The sequence below is a fragment of the Fistularia commersonii genome, chromosome 10, assembly GCF_037954325.1.
Source record: "Fistularia commersonii isolate RoL2024-O1a breed Wild chromosome 10, RoL_Fcom_v1.0, whole genome shotgun sequence".
NCBI lineage: Eukaryota > Metazoa > Chordata > Actinopteri > Syngnathiformes > Fistulariidae > Fistularia > Fistularia commersonii.
Genome location: NC_141293.1, coordinates 7,830,080 through 7,842,100, shown reverse-complemented (window position 1 = coordinate 7,842,100; position 12,021 = coordinate 7,830,080). Strand labels below are relative to the sequence as shown.

At 42.0% G+C, this 12,021-nt stretch overlaps 1 protein-coding gene across 2 annotated transcripts in view; it reads right to left on the bottom strand.

Annotated features, from left to right (window-relative positions):
- Positions 1-561: 561 nt before the first annotated feature.
- kirrel1b (kirre like nephrin family adhesion molecule 1b) overlaps positions 562-12,021 on the bottom strand; it is a 61,601-nt gene continuing 50,141 nt past the window's right edge. The window contains exons 11-15 of one of the 2 annotated variants that reach the window (XM_086153505.1): positions 10,101-10,317; positions 7,234-7,341; positions 5,967-6,094; positions 4,887-4,997; positions 562-3,718 (exon numbers count right to left, since the gene is read on the bottom strand). In XM_086153505.1, coding sequence (XP_086009631.1) covers positions 3,131-3,718; positions 4,887-4,997; positions 5,967-6,094; positions 7,234-7,341; positions 10,101-10,317 — 1,152 coding nt within the window. In that variant the 3' untranslated portion in view covers positions 562-3,130. The remainder of the gene's footprint in view (positions 3,719-4,886; positions 4,998-5,966; positions 6,095-7,233; positions 7,342-10,100; positions 10,318-12,021) is intronic. The other variant, XM_086153506.1, reaches the window with a different exon arrangement.

Below are 12,021 nucleotides of genomic sequence, written 5' to 3'. Positions count from 1 at the left end.
ATAAAAGGATTGAACGTATGAGTATTTTTAAAATCATTAAAATAAAATTAGAAGAGTCGTAGGAATAAGAAAGTATGAGCTCTATGAAGTTAAAATATATTATTATAATAATAAAGATAATCACAAATAAAACTGACAATTTGAGCTTTATGAATGTGAAACACATAATCAATAATAATAATAAGAGATAAAACGTTAGACAATGATGAGTCTTTGATGAATGAATAATGCTAATGATAATCAGATTCAGGGAACTTAAATACATAAATATTTAATAACTACAAAGAAAATAATACAAAGTAGCCCTTATCTTGTTTTTATGAAAAAGCGTGATTGTTTTATTCATTTTGCGCTACAAGGTGAAAAAATAATGACATACAATCGAACATAAGAGAGACAAAACAAAAGCAATTGAAAGTAAAATAAAATCCCAGCGTTGATTTTATTTTTGTACATTTTTTTCAATTACTTTTTATCATTTCAAGGATAAAGAAGTGAAAGTCAACATGAACAAAATACGCATGTGGACAGTGTGAGTGCATAAACAGGGGGGACTATGGAATTTATATATATATATATGTATATATATGAATATACATATATATAGTTATTTTAAACACACACACACACACACACACACACACACACACACACACACACACACACACACACACACTCCTGGTGGAGGGCCTCCTGAAAATTCTGCTATTTTCCAATTTGGAAATCAACCAAAGGCCAGAATCAATAATCAGTGTGATTCACTCGGACGGCTGCCAGCCTTCAAATATTATTTGCTTTTTCAAGTCCTCAACCAGAACCTGGAGGGTCCCAGAGGTCCTGCAGGTCCCTGGAGGCTCCCAGAACCACCTTCTGGGGAACCTTTGTTTGATCTCTATGCAGTGAGCCTCCCGCGGTATCCCGCCACATGCTTACTCTGTAGGGGGATATTCCATAATATTCCCTCACAGCTGTTGCCAAGCGCTGTCTTTTTTTTAATTATTTTAATTATTTTTTTTACATTTTTTTCCCATGTAATTAAAATTGAATCAAATCAAATTTTATTTTATTTTGATTTCATTTTATTTGAATCAAATTGAATAACATCTTTTTCTTTTTTTAACTGAATTAAATTTTCCTCAAATTGAAACTGTTTTATTGTACTTTATTTTTACCAAATCAAATCAAACTGAACCAAAATTTGGTGATTTCATTTTACTTTGAATTAAACCTTTAATTTAATTTGATTTAATTTGACCAAAATCTAATGCATTCCAACAAGACCATTTCAATTAAATTACATTTTATTTGTATTGAATTCCATCCTATCTTTTTTTCATTTAAGTGCAAGTTCCATTTTATTTTTTCACCCTCTCATATAAAGAGACACGCTCTCATTCACACATCTTGACAATGTCGGGTCTCCTGAACCTCCCGCCTGTGTTTGGACTGTGTGAGGAACCCTAAAAACCCAGAGGAACCCCACACAGACACGGGGAGAACTTGGAAACTCCACACTGGGAGACCTTCTGTGGGAATCCAACCAGGGCAGCGAGCAGCTGCGCCGCTGTGCTGAGTATGTCTCCTCTGAGACGCCTCCTCACCGCTGCTGCCTCGTATATTTACGCCGACGTATATTCGTGACGCCCCCCCACCCCACACAAGGTCGTCCTGACATTCCCGAAAAAATCGAACGCAAATATATGGCGTCGGCCGGAACTCTATAAAAGGGTTGTAAAGCGGTAATAGAGCCGCCGCTGCCCGGCTGTGATAACCATATAAATTTACAAGGCTGCTCCATCTGCTGCCGTCTGCCACTCGCGATGGAGACGCTCGGCGCCTTGACCTTGACGTCCAGAGGATCTGTCAGACGCCGGGCACGGAGTGTGTGTGTGTGTGTGTGTGTGTGTGTGTCTGTGAGGGGTTCTCCAAAGAGCCAGGGGGTAAATCCTCGTTTTGTCTGGCGTCGCCTCAGGAACGTGGCAGCGGGTTGCAGGAGGCTGCTGTGGAAACCGCTGGATCCATCATGGCTGCCGCCCCAGAATGGCCGTCGCACAAAAAGCAGGATCACGGAAACACACGCACACCACGCACTGGTTTTCCGACACATATCCCTACCCATCCCCCGCGATTTCCCTCTGTGACCTCTGACCCCCAGCCCGAACCCCCAATTACGCTCGGCGTTTTTCAGGACGCTGCTGTGGAAACCGTTCGATCCATCATAGCCGCCGCCCCGGAATGGCCGTCACACGAGGATGCTATAGCAGGATCACAGAAGGGCACACACACTGCCTTTCCGCCGCATGTGATTTCCAAATGTGACCTTTGACCCCCAGACCCCCCCCATTGTGGTGTGCCGGACACTTGCGAGGTAGTGCAGAGATTTATTAGAAATGTGGGATTGCAGACATATCGGTCGAGGTAAGAGCGGAGAAGCGACATTTTCACACACTGACGGACGCACGCCAACATCGGCAGTCCGGTACCACCGCCAGAAACCTTCGGCCCACCCCAAAGATGCCACAATTTCAAGCGCGGTGAAGAAAAAATAGCACATTTAACACAGAAAAGTACCAAGTAAGGACTCAATATAACCTTCTGTTATTGATATGTAAGTACAAGTCCAAGCCTCGCCGCTTCCCCCCCCCAGCACCGCTGTCCGTCACACGGTGGGCGGAGCTTCGCCTCGCACGGAAGAGCGCCAGAAACAGGTGAAAAAGCCCCGCCCCCTTTTTTTCACTCCTTATAAAAATACTATAAAATGCTTCTGAATGCCGTCGTGGTGCGTTTCAGTACAAACATGGAGAGGAGGAACTGTGCGGGGAAAAGATTGCATTATTGTACAAATTCATGAAAAGGGAGGGGAAAAAAAGTGAAGGGGGAGCGACAGGCTGCTACTCCACTGTCCCATAGCAGAGGTGGAGAAAGTGTGTTGTAGTCCTCCGATGCATGAAGATGATCTTCTATACAGAGATGTGGAGGATGTGGAGGAGGCTGTCCATTGTCTCCTACAGCACTTGAACGCATCGCGAGAATGAAAAAAAAAAAAAAAAAAGCGCGTTTGTCGTTTTCATATTGCTGCGAACGGAGGAGGCCCGAGCCGAGAACTTCCCTGGAGGTTCATCCCGAAGCCTCAAACGTGAGTCTGCATCCGCTGCGTGTGTCTGTGGGCGTAGTCGGATGGCGGCGACGAGTAGGAGAAGCGGGTGGAGCTCCCGTACTTCCCCGGCCCCGCCTCCGGGCTCTGCTGCCCGGGCCCCGGGCCCCCGGGCCCCGCGGGGTACATCTCATAGGCGGGGCCTTCCTCGATGGGCGGAGCGAAGCCCATGCGGTAGCTGGGGTATTGGGTGGGGTAGTAGGGGTCATAGGCCAGCTGGGTGGAACCGTCCAGCAGGCCGCAGTCGCCGGGGTAATCCCCTGCCTGCTGGCCGGGCGCCGCCCGCGTGAATGTGTTGAACTGGGCGTAGGTGGAGTGGGACATCCTGGAAGGGGGTCGTGGGTCGTAGCAGCCCGCCCTGGAGCCCGGCACCGCACTGGGCGGGACGGCGCCGATGGCGGCAGCCGGCGGGGGGCCGCCGGGCGCGGCGCCGGGCGTAGCGCCGGCCGGGACGGCGCTCGGGTTCGGGGAGCGGAAGTCTCCCTGGTAGTGGACGGCGCGGGACTGTGGACGCGCCTCATCGTGGGTGGTGGCGCGGACGTTATAGTAGCCGTTGGTGGGATCCTGTAAACATGGAGACATGAAATGTAAATGCCTTGGAGGTCAAATCTGATTGGGCTCATCTTGATCTTCACCGGGGACATGCTACCCGGCTGTTGCCGTGGTTACCCATGTTGCAAAAACTTGGAGCACATGCTTACAGGTTGTGCCTGATGGTGAGGGATTGCATGAGTGAATGACACATGGCTTTTAATATAATCAAATTTAATTTAAATTTTATTTATTCATTTATTTTATTTTTATTCATGTTATTTTAATTGTATTCATTCATTCATTTTATATCTCTATTTGTATCAAAAGTAATCGAATTGAATCAAATCTTTTTTTATTATATTTTGTTTTATATATAATTTAATTGAAGCCGAATAAAATCATACCAGACCAAAACTTATTTTACTTATATCAAATTTTTATTTTGTTTGAAGTCGTTTTTGCCTTTTTTTTATTTTGCTTATTTCATGATAATTCATTTATAGTTTTATTATTTAATTTCATTCAAATCAAATCAAATCAAATCATATTTTATTTTGTTTCATTTTGTTTTAACTGAATTGAATTTTACCGGACCAGATGTTATTTTGATTTAAGTTCATAAAATTTTCTTTTATTTAAATCCAATTCCTACTTTTTTAATTTAATTTAATTTTAACCAAATTGAATCAAACTAGATTAAGATTGTTTTGTACTATAATTTAATTTCAACAGAAGGAAATTGAATCAAATTGAATGAAATACGTTATATTTAGAATATTTTTTTCTTCACATTAATATGATCTAATTTGATGTAAACCAAATCGAATCAGACCATACAAAATGTTTGTTTTTTTTATTGAATCCAATTAAAATCTTTTTCATTTTATCTTCATTTAATTTTGATATGACTTCCTTTTTTTTTTTTTTTTATTAAAAACAAACTGAATCAAACCAGATCAAAACTTATTCTATCCTAATTTAATTAAATATCATATCAAACTGAACTGAATCGAATCACATATTTGATTTTAATTTTTTTTCTAGCAAATCTTTCAAATCTTTCAATCAAATCTCATTTCATTTTTGTTTCATTTCATTTCATCCTGAAGATGCAATTGAAAGAGGTCGGAAACGGAGGTGGAGATGGCGGTGGGTGATGGAGGCGGAGGTGGAGGCGGGTGTTGGTGGCGGGCGGCACCTTCAGCTCGTACTCCTCCCGCGTGTCGCTCTCGCTCAGGACATCCTGCTTCAGGTCCATGTCCTCCTTGAAGGGCTGAGTGGACGGAGAGAGGGAGACAGAGGGCAGAAACTGAACCATCAAACGACAACAAAACACACACACACACACACACACACACACACACACAGAGGGAGGGCAAGCGAGAGACAGAGAGGGAGAGGACGGGAAGGAGGACGGAGGGGAGGAGAGGAGGAAAACAGAGTTTCAGCTTTTTCTGCACCCTACCACACACACACACACAAACACACACACATACTCTATCCCTGTGCTGTATCCCTGTGCTCACAGCGTCCGTTTCAATTATCCTGTGTGTTTGTGTGTCTGTTTGATTTTCAGAGTATTTATAATAACTTTGTAGTGTGTGTGCGTGCGCACGTGTGTGTGTGTTTGTGTGTGTACTTTGAACACCTGAGTCCATCGATCCGCACGCCTCGTCACCACGGTGATGCAGACGGGTATCTACTCACCGAGTACATGGCCTTGACCATGCGCGTTGCCGTGGAGACGTTTACTTATATCAAATTTTGTTTGAAGTCATTTTTGCCTTTTTTTTTTTATTTTGCTTATTTCATAATCATTCATTTATAGTTTTATTATTCCATTTAGAATAGAAATTTAATTTCATTCAAATCAAATCATATTTCATTTTGTATCATTTTGTTTTAACTGAATTGAATTTAACCAGACCAAATGTCATTTTGATTTAAGTTCATAAAATTTTCTTTTATTTGAATCCAATTCCTACTTTTTTGATTTAATTTAATTTTAACCAAATTGAATCAAACTAGATTAAAATTGTTTCGTGCTATAATTTAATCTCAACAGAAGGAAATTGAATCGAATTGAATAGAATACCTTATATTTAGAATATTTTTTTTCTTCACATTTAATTTGATCTAATTTGATGTAAACCAAAGCGAATCAGACCATACAAAATGTTATTTTTTTTTATTGAATCCAATTAAAATCTTTTTCATTTTATCTTCATTTAATTTTGATATGACTTACTTTTTTTTTTGCAGACGGGTATCTACTCACCGAGTACATGGCCTTGACCATCCGCGTTGCCGTGGAGACGTTGGCCGCCTCCTCCTCCAGGCCGTGGGCCTCCTTGTTGACCGTCTCCACCTTGATGTCTGGCTTTCCCAGCGTGACGCCACGGCGACCTGGGTGGGGGGGGGGGACTCCAGATTCATTCATTCATATCTACACTGCCAGGGTGGAGCTAATACACACTGTCACCGAGCCAGAGATGGGGTTCACCCTCATCCATCATGGGGACGCTTTTTGAAATGTACAACTATTCACTCATTCATTCATACATCACATCCACATTCAATACACCCTCTTTTCACATGTGATATAGAGACATGCAACCATTCACCCTTTCATTCACACGTAGCATTGAGAGATTTTACCATTCACTCATTCATTCATACGTCATATAGACGTATAACCATTCAGCTGGCGTCAACGGCAGGAAACGCTAATAACTTGTTTATAAAACCTAATGCCACGTTGATCCAGAGTGCGCGCAAAATGCTTCGTTCTTCCTCCTGCTGTGTGAACTCTTTCTTCCCCAAAAGCAGAGATCCAGATCTGCTGGGTCCGAAGGCAAGAAGGCTTATCCGGAGTCACAGGAGCCTCTGTCTGAGTTTCCGACTTCAAGGAATCTTTTTCCCGCCGACGCCTTATCGGTTCTCAACAAGCAAATAGACTCTTATCGCTGCGGCAACCGCCTCTTCCACCCCCTCCTGTCAGTCACCTTCATTGTCTTCAGTCGTTCTTCATCAAGCCTGGAGGTATCAGCTTGCTGGCCTACGGCGCCCGCTAGCCGCAGCGCTCTGGAAGAGCGGCTTCCGCTAATTGGGTGGGTGGGGCAGGCGCGGATTAGCGGCGTCAAAGTACATAAATAAGGGAAATTAAAAGTGGCGTTCACCTTTAAACGCCTCCCCCGCCCGCCGCTATCTGGCACGCGGATATGATTTTATTTGGAGAACAATGGTACAGTCGCACATCAGTGGGAATGAAAAGGAGGCTGACGGCGGCTGGGGCGGCGAAGGGCGTGGGGCGGGGGTGGGATGTTTTCAGGGCGGGCGGCCATGTTGGATGAATATTCATTAATCTCATTTGAATTAAATGCTATTCGGCAGGCGTGCGCTCCATTCTTCTATGACTGACAGATCGGCAGAACGGATTGAAGGCTAATAGAGGCATACAGTAGGTGTGTGCGTGTGTGTGTCTGTGCACGTGTATGTGTGTGTGCACTAACCCCACAGGCACGCTAACCACCGCACATACTCACTGCCTTTGCGTTGGCGGTAGAAAAAGAAGGCGAGCGCCAGCAGGAACATGAGCAGCAGGATGGTGGAGCCCACGGTACCACCAGCGATAATTCCCACTGGAACAATATCTGAAACAAACACAGGCAGAGGTGTGTGTGTGAAGTGTGTGTGTGTGTGTGTGTATGGGGGGGGGGGGTACAGCTATTACCACCCCCTAACACCAACTGTAAATCCTGTTGTGTTTTAGCGTAAACGGCGAGTCCCTTTGATGCTGGGTATTTCGATGATTCGCCATTTACGATGTTTACCCGAAGTGTTTTAGCCGTAGCAGCTATGATAGCAGGTCTTTCCAGTGTAGGTGCTCCTCAGAGACCGTAAGTTGCCCCCAAAACAACGCTGGGGGCAAAGCAGGTGTGCGCTAAACACATAGCATAGTGAAAGGTGACTTTCTACTACACGGTTCCAGTTCAATGTGACTTGGCTTGGGAGGTTCTTTGTTACTTTATGGTATCTTGTCAATGAGTGTGGGTTCAAACTGCTACGATGTGGTTTTCTCCATGACACTAAGATATAGAGAAGGCTACATGCTAGTAGCCATGCTAATGTATAGCATTGTCGCAGATTTTTTTTTATATGGCAAGTTTGGTACGCTCAGTGATGAAATTCTTTGGCCGATGAACGGCAGGTGGCTATTGACGTCACGTTTTAGTATTGGTTCAGCTCTCTTGGAACCTCACCAGAGGAGACACTAAAGAGGTACCAAGTACTAAAGAAGTACCTGGCGCTAAAGAGGTACTCGGTACCGAGTACTAAAGAGATATCAGGTACTTCAGTGGTACCGGTCACTAAAGAGGTACTTGCTACTAAAAAGGTATCAGGTACTTAAATAAGTACCAGGCTCCCAAAAGGTACCAGTTACAAAAGAGGTACCGAGTACCAGAAACCAAAGAGGTACCGGGTACTAAAGAAGTACCAGGTACCCGGTACTATCCCTGGTGGAAACGCAGAAGGTAAGTCCAGACCAATGGTGCTGGAACTTAGTTTTGGAGAAGCTCCATTATCAAAGATGGAATGCGGCATCCTGGAATGAAGAAATGATTGCTAAAACCCGTCTGCTTGGTTCCCCTAGATGAAGCTATAGGTGGGTCCCCAATCCAGATCACGGAGCTCCTCCTCCCCTGAAGGACCCGTCTGGTGTTGAGACAAGAGCAGCAGATTTCTTTTTTGATTGAGAAGCCATCACTGAGACGAGCGCTGCGGGGTATTAATGGCTCCGCCATCCACGGCGCTGACATGACAAACGCGTCTGTCAGGCCTTGTCAAGCTGCGCGGCGCGTCTTCTCGAATCAAATCATCAATTTTGGTGTTTCTTCTTCTTCTTCTTTCAAGACTTTTCCATAACTACTACCCTTGAATAACCTCATCCGTATGAAAATGTGAACCTCCACTAAGCTAACATGCTAACACTGATGGTGCTGCATTAGACTCCCAACCCTGCTTTCAAAATAGATCAGCGACAGGAGTTTGAATCGACCTCCCGAGATTGATCAAGGATCGATCGATCGATCGAGGGCATTGGTCCGAAGACGATGATTCACCGCCCCTATGGGGGTTCTTCCTTTCATTTCACAGCTACAACTAAGCTTTTTCCTAGGCCGGGGCAGCTTTCATCAAACCCTTCTGGTGGCGTGCCTGCACTCATGTCGCTTGCTTCCCATGTCTGGTTCATGTTGCCATGTACTGCTAAGTGATACATCCACAAGAGGGCAGTGCAGAGGTCAAAGGTTACTTCCAAGTGTCATTTCAGACAACAACAAATATGGGGACAAACAGGGATACACCAGAGTACTTGGACTGGCATGACTCTAAGCCTAAATTGAGTCAGTTCAATTAAATTTAACTTGATACATTTTTTCAATCAAATCAAATGTAACCACACCAAATTTAATTTAATTTAATTTATTTTTTTAATTTAGTCAAATTTATCCGGAACAGACAAAATCTTATTTTACTGTAATGCAGTTCAATTGTATTTATTTTGATATTATTTCATCTCATTTATTTTTTAATTAAACTGAATCATTTAATTTAATGTAATCTTCTTTTATTTTGTGCTATTGCATTTTATAATTTCATCAAATCAAATTAAAACAGACCAGACCAAATCAGATTTTACTTAAATTAGATTAAAATCAATTCAAGATAATTTGATATTATTTTAAGTTATTTATTCATTTTTTAATCAAATCAAATCAAACTAGAACAGACCAATCTTAATTAACTAAAACTCAATTCAATCCTGTATTTTAATTTTTTTAATCAGATTGAATCCAACCAGAACAGATCAAGTCTTATTTTACTTTCATTAAATTCAATTCTATTTACTTTGATATTATATCATCTTACCTAGTCTTTTAATAAAATCAAATCTAACCAGACCAGACCAAATCTTAATAAAATTTCATTTAGTCTCCTTTTATTCTACTTATGTTTTTAATCAAATTGAATCAAACCAGATCAAAACAAATCATATTTCACTTTAATTAAATTCAAATTAATTCAATTTAATTTGATATCATCTCATTTTAATCTATTTTTTTAATCGAATCAAATCTAACCAGAACAGACGAAATCTTATTTTACTTTCATTCAATTCAATTCTATTTACTTTGATATTCTTTCATGTTTTTTTAATCAAACTGAATCTAACTAGAGTGGACCAAACTTTATTTAACTTTAATTCAATTTACTTTAATATTAATTTAACATTTTATTGTTTTAATGAAACTGAATGTAGCTAAACCAGACCAAATATTATTTTACTTTAATTAAATTAAATTTTAATTTTATTCATTTAAATTTTGATTTCCGGTTGGGGGTCTCCTACCGGTCTCCTCCAGGGTGATGATCATGGTTCCCGGGCCGAAAGCGTTCCAGGCGGTACAGTTGTACGGTGAGTGGAAGTCGGACTCCATGACATTGTTGATGGTGAGGGTGGAGAGGACGGCGCCGCCCTGGGATGGCGGTTTGCTCTGCTCCACCGTGTATCTCTCCATCAGGGTTCCCTTCTCCTTCTCCCAAACGTTCTCCTTCCACGCCCACACCTGGAACATAAACCTGGAGCTCAGTCCGCCCTTGGATAAGTAGCATGAAAAGCCATTGGAGCTTACAACGTGGGCTCTAAAATCATGATTTGCGTCAAAATCGAAGGTTTCCCGTTATCTTTTCGACCCTGGGATTTGCGTCCAAATCCTGCGTCTTTGACCAAATGCCAGATCCGCCAGCTTTGGGATCAATAACGGGGATCTCCGTTGATCTCATCTGCGATTGCTATTAGATACAATTAACCCGCGTGCACACACACACACATAGAAAGGGGTAACACATTCGTTAGCGCAAGCTAACAGAGGTAGAAACCAATTATAATCGCAAACCTTTGCAAACTGACCCTTTTCCAGTAAGGGATTTTTCTCTTTTCATGCACACACACACACACACACACACACACACACAGATGGCATGCGGTGAGCGTGCACGAGCGAAACAAGTTCCAAACAGGGTTTGCTACTTAAAAACCGCCGAGACAGATAATGAAATATGGAGGGCGCGGGTATCAAATATACATTCTGCACTGTTGTTTTGGTGAATGCACCTTTTAGCCTCTTTTCTGTGGGGGGTGGGGGTCTAGATAAAGATGTTTGTCAGGATAGATGATGCATTGGGGACCACGGCTACCAGATGTTAATTTTGGAATCCCACCTGGGACGGCTCGTGGAAAACGGTCTGTCTAACTTTACTTCACGTGCACATCGCCATATTTAACCCGCTAATGTGCGTTTGTTAGCACCCGCTTTTAAGAACGCGTCGTCAACTAGGCTGCTCTTGAATGCAGCAAAGCTACTGCGGCTAATTCTGGAGCGCTAGTCTGAAAATGCTAATTTGCACACCAACAGCAAAATAAATCTGAGTATTGTCTTAATCTGGCTTCTTTTAAATTACACTCCGGGTGTAAACACATCTACGATCAGAATTCATAATACTAACGGGACAGCAATGTACTCATGCTGTTATACACACATTGAGACACACAAATACTGTGTCTATTTATGTCTATAATATCTTTTATATATTTCATATATCATTTTATGTATAACAATGTGTACACACACACTAATACACACAGACATACTGCATATATAGGAGTGTGTATATGCGTTTATATAGGTATGTATGTATGCAAATATACACACACATAGGTGTATACACACACATAGCAATGACCAGTTGGATGTGTATATTTAATATCAATTTAAAGACATTTATTTCTTATCATATATTTCATATATCATATTTAATATATCATACTGTACACACACACACACACACACACACACACACACATATAAAATAAAATATGATAAAAAAGATTTGATTTGATTCAATTCGATTATATCTGATACAAATAGAGAAATAAAATGAATGAATGAATTCATTAAAATAACACGATTTAAGTTTAAACTAAATCAAAATTTAATTAAGGAGAGAAGGAAGGTGTGTTCGGAAGCAGAGAGAGAAGAGGAAAGGCAAGAGTCTGGGACTGAGAGTAGGGACTTTGAATATTGGGACTATGACAGGAAAAGGTAGAGTTGGTCGACATGATGCAGAGAAGGAAGGTGGATATACTGTGTGTCCAGGAGACCAAGTGGAAAGGTAGTAAGGCAAGAAGCTTAGGAGCAGGCTTTAAGTTGTATTATTATGGTACTGACAAGAAGAGAAATGGAGTAGGAGTTATTTTGAAGGAGGAGTTT